This window comes from Schistocerca cancellata, chromosome 4 (genome assembly GCF_023864275.1).
Source record: "Schistocerca cancellata isolate TAMUIC-IGC-003103 chromosome 4, iqSchCanc2.1, whole genome shotgun sequence".
In the NCBI taxonomy this organism is placed as follows: Eukaryota; Metazoa; Arthropoda; class Insecta; order Orthoptera; family Acrididae; genus Schistocerca; species Schistocerca cancellata.
Genome location: NC_064629.1, coordinates 247,308,718 through 247,323,682, shown reverse-complemented (window position 1 = coordinate 247,323,682; position 14,965 = coordinate 247,308,718). Strand labels below are relative to the sequence as shown.

Here is a 14,965-nt window from a genome sequence, read left to right as displayed (position 1 = left end):
TGAAAAGCCAAATATAAACAAGGTCCCTGCAGAAGCTGATGTTCCCCCAGAACTGATATCCTCAGGAGAGCCAGCCACGACAAAACCATTCCAACGACTGTGTAAGATATATAGGACTCTCAAAATAGTCAAGACTTCAAGAAGAATGTAATAATTCCAATACCATAGAAGGAAGATGCTGACAGGTGTGAATATTACCAAACTATCAGTTTAATAAGTTGTGGATGCAAAATACTAACATGAATTCTTTACAGAAGGAGAATAATTGAAAAACTAGTAGAAGCCATCCTCTGGGAAGATTAATTTGGTTTCCAGAGATATCTAGGAACATACTTTGCAATACTACAACTTCTCTTAGAAGATAGTTTAAGCAAAGGGAAACTTATAGCTTCTGTGGAATTTAGAAAATGTTTTTATGAATGTGGACTAGAATATACTCTTTGAAATTTTGAAGGTATCAGGAGAGAAGGGTTGTATACAACTTGTACAGAAACCACTTAGCAGTTATAAGAGTTGAGTGGCACGAAAGGGAAGCAGTGGTTGCGAAAGGAGTTAGACAGGGTTGTAACTTATCCCCTATGTTATTCAATCTGTTCATTGTGCAAGTGGTAAATGAAACAAAGAAGTAATTTGGGAAACAAATTTCATGGAAAAGAAAGAAAAACTGAGGTTTGCCGATGACACTGATTTTCTGTAATTCTGAAGAGCAGTTGAATAGAATTGACATTACTTTGAAAGGAGGTTATAAGATGAATAACAACAGTAAAAACAATGGTAACAGAACACAGTTGAATTAAATAAGGTGATGCAGAGGGAATCATATTATGAAATGAGAGACAAAGTAGTGGATGAGTTGTTATTTGGGCAGTAAAATAATGGATTACGGCCAAAGTAGAGAGGATATCAAATGTAGACTGGCAATGGCAAGGAAAGTATTTTGAAGAAGAGAAGTTTATCGTCAGATATAAATTTAAGTGTTGAAAAATCTTTTCAACAGGCGTTTGAGGTATAGTCTTGTACAGAAGGGACATGTGGTTGATTGGGTGTAGTCTTTTAGAGAACTGAAACATGGACAATATGCGGTTCACAAAAGAGGAGAACAGATGCTTTTGAAATGTCTTACTACAAAAGAATGCTGAAGATGAGGTTGATCAATGATTTAACTAATGAAGAAGTGCTGAACAGAAATGGGAAGAAAAACTGCGGCATGAATTGACTAAACAAAGAGATCAGTTGATATCACACATTCTACGCCAGATTTAGGATTGGAGGGCAGTGTGGGAAGTAGAAACTGTAGAGGGAGACCAAAAGAAGTGTAGCAAGCAGGTTTAAATGGATGAAAGTTGCAGTAATTATTCAAAGCTGATGATGCTTGCACTTTGGAGTAGCTCTGAGAGCTGCATCAAACCAGTTTTTGGATTAAAGACCACAAAAACAACATTATATATAACCTGCATCTTTACTGTGTAGTTTCACAGCTGCATAAATGTCACTTTTGGGAAATGAGAACTTCACTCTCCCTCTTGGGCTGTTAATTTATCAGCAAGCATCGATGTTAATCCTCTCAGTCTTTCGCAACTAAATACATGAATAAAATATTCTGTTTTCAAGCCAGGTCAATTCGAATAAAATCCTCGAGCTTTCGATGACCATCTCTGCCATCTTCATCAGTTCACTGACTGCCAGGGGTGCTACAGTTTCTCGCTTATATAGGCATGAGGACATCACCAGCAGCTAATCAGCTAGACCCAATGTGGTGCACGCGCATAAGTCGACCTGCACAGCTAGCTGAGCTATTGCCCGTGGCAGCACCAGTGACGTCAGGTGGCGGGCACCACATTCAAAACTGCCACTCCCACGTCGCGCATCTGTCTTTGCTTTCTTTCAATATCCATCACCCGCTCCCATACCCTGCTGAGTGTACCCTTGGTCTCTGTTGAAATTACTGTTTAAACAGATCTCAGTCGCTTTCTTTATAACGGAGTCCCAATATGTAGACACACGAGCCAACACTTTTGTATTTTCAAACTGTATTTTATGTCCATTTTTTAGGCAATGCTTCGCTATGGCCGACTTGTCAAGCTCCCTTTGTTTTATATGGCACTTGTGCTCAGTGCAACGCTCTGCAACCATGCGAATTGTTTGTCTGATATACATGCTGCCACAGTCACAGGGTACACCATACACTAAGAGCAATTTCATCTTTAACAGGGTGCCCATGTTTCTGCAGCAGACGTCCTAACTTACTGCAAGTTGCTCCACAGTATGGCACGAATACAGTCCATTTGGCCTTTTCTGATTCACCAGGTGCCTTTCATCAGCAGCCCTTGAAAGTGTTTGCGATCTCTCTTTTGCTGATGTCATCATCATGCCTATATAAGTGAGAAAACGTAGCAGCCTCGGCAGTCAGTGAACTGACGAAGGTGGCGGAGATGGTCATCAAAAGCCCGAGGATTTTATTTGAATTGACACTGCTCGAAAACTGACTGTTTTATTCAAGCATTGATATTGAGCAGCAAGTTCCAATGTGATTTTTGTGGAGAGCTACACCGCAATGAAAACTGACTTTTATTCAAGCATCGATATTGAGCAGCAAGTTCCAATGTGATTTTGGTGGAGAGCTACACCGCAATTTGTTTTACATAACTTCAGCCTGCTTTCTGTACAAATATTAGATAATATTTTTCTCCTTGTATTTTATTGTAACTTCAGAATTTCAAAAGGCATTCCAGTCAACATTGTAATATCCCCACTTTAGAGGTAACTTGGCCAGAGACACACACACACACACACACACACACACACACACACACACACACACACACACACACACAGAGAGAGAGAGAGAGAGAGAGAGAGAGAGAGAGAGAGAGAGAGAGAGAGGAGGGTTGGGGGGGGGTCTCAAGAGTATCTCACATAGTTGGTGGAATAGTTTTGTCATTGTTGGTTCTCCCAAGAATCTAAATAATTGTAAGGGAATGTTTTCTGCTCCTGGTGCCTCATTTCCCCTTCTGTTATTCAGTATTCTCAAATTATTTTTGCACATTTCCCAACTCTACAACTACATAATACTGTCCTATATATTCCTTCCACCTTTCAGCCTTCCCTTTACTTGTCATCCGAACTCTTGTACAGATGCTACTATGTTCTGAAAAGATCTCTAACTTTTCTATAGGTGGGTCTTACCTCCTCCTCAGTTGTGTGTGCTTTTACATTTCTCCTTAGCCATTTTGGACACTTAGTCTAATTCTTTGGACACCCATTCTCTTTTGCGTGCTTTGTTTGATGCCTAAATCCAAAATTAAATATATGTGTTACTTATTAATTTTTGCTGGACCCTGTCTTTGTGTAATTGTTTCTCTGATGTCTTCACTGCTACTCAATCATATTCTATTACATTTCCCTTCATTGTTGCCTAATGCTCCCCTTGAAATGCTTAACTTATGAATGTTTTAACTTATCCAGGTATCATCTCTACTGACAAGTTATGTATTTGGAATCTTTATGTCTCACTGTTCAATCCATGTTAAGAACATGTTTTACCTAAATCTTTTTTCATCATTTCTAATGCCTATTATCAATGTAGAAAATTAAATATGTAATTCTAAAAATTTAGGAGTCATGAGACAAGCACTGGTTGACATAATTTGCTATGGTAGGGAATGGGATTATAGAACAATCAGCAGAATTCCTTTATTTTTACACTTTTTTCATTCAGACACAACCTTCATTTATTCAGAAAAGGGAACACTGCAGTGAATACAACAATTGCATTATAAAGGTAATTTGATGCTAAATATATCAGGGATGTTGAGTAGTCTGTATCAAATTTACCTGAAATTTCCAAAGTTAAATATTAAACAAATAGCTTAAAAATTGGTATGAAAAAGTAAACAAACCCTTCTTTTGATCCTTCAGGCAAAATACACCCTGGCACTTGTATATACAGCCGCTGTTTCCATAACACTGTTTCCCAGCTTACTTGTGTATTTTCTGTTAGCAGTAACACGAAAGTTAAACGAAGAGATTCATGGTGCTCTGCTGCCTCTAGCAGTTCTTTTTCCTGTAAAATAATAAAATAAAGAAATTTAATGTTCAGAGTACATAAAAATGAAATTGATGCATAAAAAATCACAAAATTATTTCACAGATGGGACACACTGTCAGATTTGAGAGGATGATGCACTGCCTCCATGGCAAGTGTAATATTTCTTTAGTTTCCAAGTTGCAGTTTACTGATTTACTTCACTGACACCACATGGGTCCAGAAAACAATTCTATCCAGTAATTTGGTGACTAATACTGCCTCACTATTTTCAAGACACTAGTGAACTGCAATATGAAATTGCTGAGTATCACACTTATAAAGTCCTCTTTCTCCCCCCCCCCCCCCCCCCCCATACTTATGGAAATCACCTGCAATGGAAACCTTACAGCAATATTTCAATATCAGTAAGCCAATCAGTTCTTACACCAACATCCAAAAATACCCACAGGTAAGAGTAACCACAGAGTTGTTATAGTGAAATCCATATCAGTATGACAATTTTGTATTAAATCTTCGAAGAATCCTCCAACATAAAGCAATTTGGAGATGACAACTAAGTAAACAAGTTAACAGAACAATGCCCTAATGTGTGAAGTTACATTTCACAATGTCTTCATCTGACCTTTCAGCAGACAAGTTTTTTTTTTTTTTTTGTGGTTTTAGGGCGCACAACTTCAATGGTCATTAGCGCCCTGACTACTCTAAGAATGCACCGCGAGGCACAAGTTGACAACAACAACTAAAAGGGAAAACACGATAAAAGACAGACTGACAGGCATAGGATTAAAAAACAACATCATCTAATGTCCTTAGCGAGGTTTGTCAAATTGATAAAACAAAGAACACGAGCAGCTGCTCGTGGGTCATCCGCTAAAATGGCATCGAAAGTATTAGGCAGGTTAAGATCGAAGCGCAGTGTGTTAAGATCTGGACAGGACATTAAAATGTGTGTAACCGTCAGCAAGTGCCCACATGGGCAGAACGGCGCCGGCGCAGCCGTCAGCAGATGGCGATGGCTGAACCGGCAGTGTCCAATTCTTAACCGGGCTAAAACGACCTCCTCCCGCCGAGAAGGGCGTGAGGAGGACGTCCAAGCCAGGGGAAGAGGTTTTAAGGCCCGAAGCTTGTTGTCGGTAAGTGCAGACCAATCGGCATGCCACAGCGATAAGATTCGCTGACAAATGACCCTGCTAAAATCGGACGAAGGGACACAACAAGAAGCTGTCCGAGGCCGGAGGACCGCAGCCTTGGCCGCGGCATCTGCAGCTTCGTTCCCAGGGATACCGACATGGCCAGGAACCCACATAAAGCTAACCGGAGAACCGACGTCCACAAGCTGCTGAAGAGAGCGTTGGATCCGGTGTACGAAAGGGTGAACCGGGTACGGATCACTGAGGCTCTGGATGGCGCTCATGGAATCTGAGCAGATGACATAAGCAGAATGTCTGTGGCGGCAGATGTAAAGAACAGCCTGGTAGAGGGCAAAGAGCTCAGCTGTGAAGACCGAACAATGGCCATGGAGCCGGTATTTGAAACTTTGTGCCCCGACAATAAAGGAACACCCGACCCCGTCATTGGTCTTAGAGCCATCTGTATAAATGAAAGTCATGTTGATGAACTTCGAACGAAGTTCCAAAAAACGGGAGTGGTAGACCGAACCGGGGGTGACCTCTTTTGGGAGCGAGCTGAGGTCAAGGTGAACGCGGACCTGAGCCTGGAGCCAAGGTGGCGTGCGGCTCTCGCCCACTCGGAAGGTTGCAGGGAGTGAAAAATTAAGGTGTTGAAGGAGGCGACAAAAGCGAACTCCAGGGGGTAGCAGGGCAGAGACATACAACCCATATTGACGGTCAAGAGAGTCGTCAAAAAAGGAACGATAAGACGGATGGTCGGGCATTGACAGTAGCCGACAGGCATACCGACAAAGCAGTATATCGCGCCGGTAGGTGAATGGCAATTCGCCAGTGTCAGCATGAAGACTCTCTACGGGACTGGTATAAAATGCTCCGATCGCAAGTCGTAAACCCCGATGTTGTATGGAGTTGAGGCGGCGTAAGATGGATGGCCGTGCAGAGGAGTATACGAAGCTCCCATAATCCAGCTTGGAGCGGACGATCGACCGATATAGACGAAGTAGGACGGTTCAATCCGGTCCCCACGACATACCACTGAGAACACGGAGGACATTTAAAGAACGGGTACAACGGGCGGCCAAATATGACACATGTGGAGTCCAGCTAAGTTTCCTGTCAAAGGTAAGGCCTAAAAATTTGGTTGTCTCCACGATTGGGAGAGCAACGGGACCGAGTCGTAAGGACGGTGGGAGAAACTCTTTGTAGCGCCAGAAGTTAATACAGACCGTCTTCTCGGCAGAAAAACGGAAGCCATTGGCGACACTCCAGGAGTAAAGACGGTCAAGAGAACGCTGAAGACAGCGCTCCAGGACACGTGTACACTGCGCGCTGCAATAGATGGTAAAATTGTCCACAAAAAGGGAGCCTGATACATTAGCTGGGAGGCAATCCATTATTGGATTGATCGCGATGGCGAAGAGAGCGATGCTCAAAACTGAGCCCTGTGGCACCCCATTCTCCTGGCGAAAGGTGTCGGACAGGACAGAACCCACACGTACCCTGAACTGTCGATCCATTAAAAAGGAACGAATAAAAAGAGGGAGGCGACCGCGAAGGCCCCATGTATGCATGGTGCGGAGAATGCCCGCCCTCCAACAGGTGTCGTAAGCCTTCTCCAAATCAAAGAACACAGCCGCGGTCGGGCGCTTCCGCAAGAAGTTATTCATAATGAAGGTCGACAAGGTAACCAGATGGTCAACAGCAGAGCGGCGCCTACGAAATCCACATTGTACATTGGTAAGTAGGCGTCGAGACTCGAGCAGCCAAACCAATCGCGAGTTAACCATTCGCTCCATCACTTTACAGACACAGCTGGTAAGCGAGATAGGTCGATAACTGGAAGGCAAGTGCTTGTCCTTCCCCGGCTTAGGAATCGGGACAACAATAGACTCGCGCCAGCATGCGGGAACATGTCCCTCAAACCAGATGCGATTGTATGTACGAAGAAGAAAACCTTTACCCGCAGGAGAAAGGTTCTTCAGCATCTGAATAAGAATAGAATCAGGCCCTGGAGCGGAGGACCGTGATCGGCCAAGTGCGGTTTCGAGTTCCCGCATGGTGAATGGGGCATTATAACTTTCACAATTCGAGGAGCGGAAGTCAGGTGGCCTAGCCGCCTCTGCCTGTTTGCGGGGGAGGAAGGCAGGGTGGTAATGAGTGGAGCTCTAAACCTCTGCGAAAAAGCGGCCGAAGGCGTTGGAGACAGCCTCAGGGGCCACAAGGACTTCATTCGCAACCTTCAAGCCAGAAACTGGGGAGTGGACCTTAGTGCCAGATAGCCGGCGCAGGCTACCCCAGACAACAGAAGGAGTAAAACTGTTGAAGGTGCTTGTGAAAGCAGCCCAGCTGGCTTTCTTGCTTTCTTTAATAATACGACGACACTGAGCACGTAATCGTTTATAATTAATACAATTCGCCACTGTAGGGTGGCGTTTAAAGGTGCGTAAAGCACGTCGACGAGCACGTAAAGCGTCTCTACATGCTCCGGTCCACCAGGGGACCGGTACGTGACGTGGAGAAGAAGTAGGGTGAGGGATGGAATATTCAGCAGCAGCGAGAATGACTTCCGTGAGGTGTGCGACCTGATGATCGCAGCTTGTGAAGGTTTGATCCTGAAAGGTCGCCCTGGAAGAGAAGAGCCCCCAGTCTGCCTTGGAGATGGTCCAACTAGAGGAGCACGGAGAGGGAGTATGCTGCAGGAGATGGAGTACACACGGGAAGTGGTCGCTCGAATATGTATCAGCAAGTGCATACCACTTAAACCGGCGTGCAAGTTGGGGAGTACATATAGAGAGGTCTAAATGGGAATAGGTGTGAGATGTGTCCGAAAGAAAAGTAGGGGCGCCAGTATTGAGGCAGACAAGATTGAGCTGGTTGAAAAGGTCTGCTAACAAGGAACCCCTCGGGCAGGATGCTGGAGAGCCCCAAAGGGGATGGTGGGCATTGAAGTCTCCAGTTAACAAAAATGGTGCTGGTAGCTGAGCAATAAGTTGCATCATGTCTGCCCTGGTAACGGCAGATGACGATGGAGTGTAAACGGTACAAAAGGAAAACGTAAAAGTGGGGAGAGTAATGCGGATGGCAACTGCCTGCAGGCTGGTGTGCAACGTGATGGAATCTTAGTAAATATCATCCCGGACCAGCAACATAACCCCTCCATGAGCTGGGATACCTACCACAGGGGGTAGGTCAAAACGCACAGAGGTGTAGTGTGCCAAGGCAATTTGATCGCATGGGCGTAGCTTCGTTTCCTGGAGGGCTACGACGAGCGGACGATGCAAGTGGAGCAGCAACTTCAAGTCCTCTCGGTTGGAGCGAATGCTGCGAATATTCCAGTGAATAAGTGCCATCGTAAGAAAAAGAAGATGAGAGAAGGGGTCACCTCGAAGGCCGCTTAGGGCCTGGCTTCGAGCGAGCACTGCCGCCGCTATCAGTAGGCGGACAGTCATCGTCCATGGGGTCTATAGGGTCATCGGCCATCTCGGGAGGATGGCCGGGAGGGGGAGCTTCCTCCGCCGGTGAACGGCCAGATGTACGGCTACCAGCGGTGCGGCCAGGCGAAACGGATGACGGCCTGGGGCGGCAACCGCTGGGTGGCGCAGGAGAAGAAATGCGCCGTGGCGGAGAAGGAGAACTGTGCTTCCTATGCGCCTTTTTGGAAGGACGTTTGGTGGAAGTACCGGTCGAAGGCTGGGAGGTCGAGGGACGGAGGAAGTCTGCACGGGATGGTTCCTTCTTGAAGGCCCGTGCATCTGACTTCGGGGTCTTCGACTTAGCAGAAGCTGAGGAAGGGGCTGGTGTCTGTGGGGTGATGGGAGGAAGAGGAGACGTCGACCGCGCGATCTTAGCACTGGCCGAACGGACGACCGTGGTGCTGAAGGTCAGATCGCATGTCTGGGTTGCTACCTCCCGGGTAGTCCGAGGAGAGGCGAGGACAGTACTGAATTTCCCCGCTGGGAGCAGCGTGGGCTTCCTACTAGCCAATAGCTTGCGAGCAGCCGAGGTGGACACTTTCGCTTTGACCCGAATTTCTTGGATACAGCGTTCTTCCTTATAGACAGGACAGTCGCGGGAGGATGCGGCATGGTCACCCTGACAGTTCACACAATGAGGAGACGCAGGTGGACAGTCACCCTCATGGGCATCCCTGCCACAAGTGACACATTTAGCCGCATTGGAACAAGACTGTCGAGTGTGATTGAAACGCTGACACTGGTAGCAGCGCGTAGGTGTCGGGAAATAGGGGCGAACAGAAATAACCTCGTAGCCCGCCTTGATGCGCGATGGCAGCTTAACACTATCGAAGGTCAAGAAAAGTGTCCGGGTCGGTACAAGGTCATTGTTGACCTTCTTCATGACCCGATGGACAGCCGTCATGCCCTGCTCAGCGAGGAAAGATTGAAGCTCCTCATCAGTCAATCCGTCGAGGGAGCTAGTATAGACGACACCACGAGACGAATTCAAAGTTCGGTGGGCCTCCACCCGGACAGGGAACGTGTACAGGAGGGTGGCCCGAAGCAGTTTTTGTGCCTGAAAGGCACTCTCAGTTTCTAGTAATAAGGTGCCGTTACGCAACCTGGTACAAGATTTGACAGATCCGGCTATGGCATCTACGCCCTTCTGAATAACGAAAGGGTTGACAGAGGAAAAATCCTTTCCGTCCTCAGATCGAGAAACTACGAGGAACTGTGGGGCAGGCGGTAGTACTTTTGTCACTGTTGGCTGGTCACGTTTCCGTTTTTGGGTCGAAGTCGAGACAGATGGAGTAGAATCCATTGCGGAGGAATCCCCCATGATTGCCAGCGTCTCCGATGGCGCGCTCCTTCCTTGTGGGGACCCTCTCAGAGGGCACTCCCGCCTTAGGTGAATGTTTACACCTCAGGTCACACCTCCCGAGAAACAGACGGAGGGACCAATCGGCATGGTCAGAAGGTATCAGCTCAGGCAATCACCCCTCCCCGGGCCTGGCCTTTACCAGGGGGTACGCGCGTGCCTTACATGTCTACCCAGGGCGGGGACTTACGCGTTACCCCGTCACCGGCTACGCGTGCGAACGCGTGGGTCGGCCTTCAGGCACGCACAGGGAGGAAGGAAGAAGAGGAAAAAGAAGAGAGAGAGGGAGAAAGAGGACAGACTGTCTCAAACGCCAAGGCGGAGACCAGAGAAGGCAAGGAGAAGAAGGCAATGAGAAGGCAAGGAGAAAGAGGCAATGAGAAGGCAAGGAGAAAAAGGCAATGAGAAGGCAAGGAGAAAAAGGCAATGAGAAGGCAAGGAGAAAAAGGCAATGAGAAGGCAAGGAGAAAAAGGCAATGAGAAGGCAAGGAGAAAAAGGCAATGAGAAGGCAAGGAGAAAAAGGCAATGAGAAGGCAAGGAGAAAAAGGCAATGAGAAGGCAAGGAGAAAAAGGCAATGAGAAGGCAAGGAGAAAAAGGCAATGAGAAGGCAAGGAGAAAAAGGCAATGAGAAGGCAAGGAGAAAAAGGCAATGAGAAGGCAAGGAGAAAAAGGCAATGAGAAGGCAAGGAGAAAAAGGCAATGAGAAGGCAAGGAGAAAAAGGCAATGAGAAGGCAAGGAGAAAAAGGCAATGAGAAGGCAAGGAGAAAAAGGCAATGAGAAGGCAAGGAGAAAAAGGCAATGAGAAGGCAAGGAGAAAAAGGCAATGAGAAGGCAAGGAGAAAAAGGCAATGAGAAGGCAAGGAGAAAAAGGCAATGAGAAGGCAAGGAGAAAAAGGCAATGAGAAGGCAAGGAGAAAAAGGCAATGAGAAGGCAAGGAGAAAAAGGCAATGAGAAGGCAAGGAGAAAAAGGCAATGAGAAGGCAAGGAGAAAAAGGCAATGAGAAGGCAAGGAGAAAAAGGCAATGAGAAGGCAAGGAGAAAAAGGCAATGAGAAGGCAAGGAGAAAAAGGCAATGAGAAGGCAAGGAGAAAAAGGCAATGAGAAGGCAAGGAGAAAAAGGCAATGAGAAGGCAAGGAGAAAAAGGCAATGAGAAGGCAAGGAGAAAAAGGCAATGAGAAGGCAAGGAGAAAAAGGCAATGAGAAGGCAAGGAGAAAAAGGCAATGAGAAGGCAAGGAGAAAAAGGCAATGAGAAGGCAAGGAGAAAAAGGCAATGAGAAGGCAAGGAGAAAAAGGCAATGAGAAGGCAAGGAGAAAAAGGCAATGAGAAGGCAAGGAGAAAAAGGCAATGAGAAGGCAAGGAGAAGTCAAGGGAAAGAGTAACGAAGACAGTGAGGTGGAGAAGAGCAAAGAAAGGAACCAACAAAAGGAAGGAAGAAACGAGAAGTGAAAAACCAAAAAGACCACGATTATAGGTCGTGGAACCGTCCGTCTCCGGACGCAGGCACTAACTACCCCCGTGAGGGGGATGGACTCCTTTTAGTCGCCTTTTACGACAGGCAGGAATACCTCGGGCCTATTCTAATCCCCAGACCCGCAGGGGGGTAGACAAGTTATAAACAGACCAAATATCCATCATTTGGACTTGCTGCTCTTTCATTTGCCATGTTTGCAGTTAAGAACCCAGACCAGTTCAGCATTTTCACATAAAAACCATTGCTGTGGGGGTGAGGAATGAGCATCATGAATTAAGGTTTATAGCCTCGCCAACCCACTGAGCAATCAGGACCATATCCGTTACTGATTCTGTTTTTGTGTTATGAAAGTACCATTTGCTGACATGCAGCATACAGTACAATGTTTTGAAGAGCTGATATTTTTTATATTCATATACCCATTCCCCACCTATAGTTCAAATAAATTACAACTATGACGCAGTTCAAGTTGCTGGTAAGAAGTTTATGTATGGCATTAGATTGAGTATTATTACACAAATCCTGCATGTTAGCTGAAGTTTTAATGTACAGACCAGTGAAAATTTCAGAACCTAATCAATTATTTGATAAGTGTGGAGAATGACAAAAATTAGAAAAAAGTGTTTATGTAATTTATTCATTTAAATCAATTTATCCAATATGCATGAAAGTCAAAGAACTTTATTTTTTTTGCACAAGTTGTTTTCAAACTGCTTCTAGAACTATCTTTGGAATAACTTAGTTTTCTCATCAATGTGTGTTTAATCTTATCTATGCTTGTGAAACAGTAGCCCTTTAAAGTTTTCTTTAGTTTTGGGAATAGAAAGTCACAGGACCAAGTCTGGCGAGTGTGGAGGCTGACGTGTCATTACAGTATTGTTTTTGGCTAGAACTTCATGGACAAACAAAGTGTGAGTAGAATTCACTGCCATAGTACAAATGCCACAAATTGTTTTGCCACAAACCTCCACATTTTTTTGCATAGCTTCACACAAATGTATTGAACTTTTAATTAGTACTCTTACTGATCATTTGATTTTGTGGCACTGTTCCATTCAAATCTAAAAACACACAGTAAGCATAACCTACACATTTGATCGCAACTGTCAAGATTTTTTCCCACCTATGATCCTAAATGCTTCTACGAAGATGGTCGTGGCTTAGTTTCAACATTGTATCTATAAACCTATGTTTCATCAGTCATTCCATGTCAAATCAACACATGTGCCAATGGATCCTCTTAAATTTTCATAAAATTTGGTGTGTTCATTGTACATGACAAGAGAATGGAAACTACCAAATTACAGAATTGTAATGCAAGTCTGGAAAGAGCAATGACCACTAAGTTCTAGAAAGTGCGGAAAATTTGACAAACACAGCTGACAAAAATTGACTAACTTCTGTTCTAATTAAGATAGAACAGTTAACCAGGTAATTTTGGAAAGATCTTTAAATAAACTTTTCAATGATATGCAATTTTTTTCATATTTGAAGGATGTACACAGTTAAGGCCAGTGATGACCTTTGACCTTTAATATCTCAAAATATGTTACCTTCAAAACTGACCAAAAAAAAATTTGCTTTTTCAAGGTACACTAAACATCATAATAAAATATCTAATTTGGGATGACAATGGGATTAGCAGAGAGAAATTAAGCAATGTGTTGTATTAATGCAAAATAAATTTTATTCAGACTCCAACACTATGACACAGAGCACTGAAAACCATGTTTATTGTTAAAAAAGCAGGTGTTATAACATAGCACAGTAGGTTGGCACAGTCAACAGGCTGACCTTCAAAAATGCAAAATATGAAATAACCACCCCAGCTGAACACATGCTTGGAAGGCATGGTAAACAGGTTCAGATTTACAGAAACAAACATGACAAGTGTATCATCTAGACTTACTATGTCTCAATACTGGGAAGCAACATATAGCTCTGTCTGTGCATCTTTTGGTTAAAGGAAATACTGTTGCTGTTCTCACATCAACCTTTGTTAAGACCGTCCTTGCCCACAGGTAAGATGTCAGGTTTCTTACAGTATACATACTAGGGTGAAGGCCCATGAGAATGTAGGAAGCTAAATGGAACCTCACTAGTACCTGCATTAACATTCAAAACACATTCAAGCCACCAGTGACCTTTGTACATGCATGCAACAAACCCTGTGATATCACCCAGGTACAAGTCTTGTTGGGTCCTAGTTAGAGATTCATTTCTCATGTCTGGTGAGTTGGAGAAAACTTTTGTCTGAATATTCTAATAGCCTGTGGGAATAACACAATTAACTTGGGGGGATATCTGCAGTTGTGTGAACTTGGGCATATTGCTCTTTAAGGACAGATACTTCATCATACTCACAGTTGTATAACGAAAGTGACACACTGCAATGTTCTTGAAGCACCATTCAAATAATAGTCTGGGTGTCAGAGTTATAGATGCTTGGCAGACTGGCATGGGCAGAAGTCTCCTGATGATATCAGCAATACCATCACATGGTCCTTCGCTATCTGATGTGGCAAAGAAATGCCACTCTGCTGAGACATTTAAATCAGCCTAATGAAAAGTTATGTTAACAAAATACTTGCAATACCTATACTGCACTGCAGCACCCTCTGAGTAGTAGTACACACATTTTGGTGCTCTATGGAAATGAGATCTCGTAAAGCCAACCAAGTGATGGTGAAAAAGATGAACACACACTGTGTCACATTTAAGGTATTCTGCCATTATAGCAAAGGAAGTGTGATGTAGTGCATAGTTTTCTGGATGTCTATAATAAACAACAAATCTATGAATGGTGGCCTGTGAATTGTTCCAATGACACCCCTGCACCTCATCCTTCACGATAAATGCATAATTTTCTGCAAAATCACATATGCACTCATTGTCACTAAGTGTTTCTTTCAGATGCAGAAATTCAGACTGTTCGGCAGCTATGAATGAATGCAACAGAAGCTTTTAGGTTTTCCAAGAAGTCTTCCACAGATGATACACGTGTCTGGAGAGTTATTCTATTGTACATATCCACAGCTTGTGTTATTTCATAAATTCCATTTTCATCAAACAACTCTTGTACGTGTGTCTTGGTAGAATGTGTACCTGGGTAGTTTCCACAAGTGGACATATTACATTTTGCCCATGCAGGATTACAAATGATCTGAGCAAGATATTGTTTATAGGTGCAAAGTTGGCAGTCTGCATCACATATCAACTCTAATCTGGAACCTTTCAAAATAAGGTTCATATTATGGTGAATACAGCAAACAGACACTATGCAGGGTGTATACATGGACAAGGAAAAAAAAATTCCCTGATTTCGCCCGGATTTCCCGGTTAAAAATACGCTTTCTCCCAGGTGAAAACTTACTTTTTCCCTGTTAACTGACAGTATATTCTCTCTCTGAACTGTATAAGTCCTTTGAATGATTATGGTTTAATACACGGGAGTAGAATTTCCGGCGCTTTATAAA

At 44.3% G+C, this 14,965-nt stretch overlaps 1 protein-coding gene across 1 annotated transcript in view; it reads right to left on the bottom strand.

Annotated features, from left to right (window-relative positions):
• The window catches only part of LOC126184058 (ornithine decarboxylase antizyme 1), a gene marked incomplete at its 5' end in the record, with an annotated part of 46,305 nt that overhangs the window by 18,454 nt on the left and 12,886 nt on the right, over positions 1-14,965 (bottom strand). Inside the window, one exon of the mRNA XM_049926419.1 lies at positions 3,900-4,063. Within this exon, the coding sequence (XP_049782376.1) occupies positions 3,900-4,063 (164 nt within the window). The remainder of the gene's footprint in view (positions 1-3,899; positions 4,064-14,965) is intronic.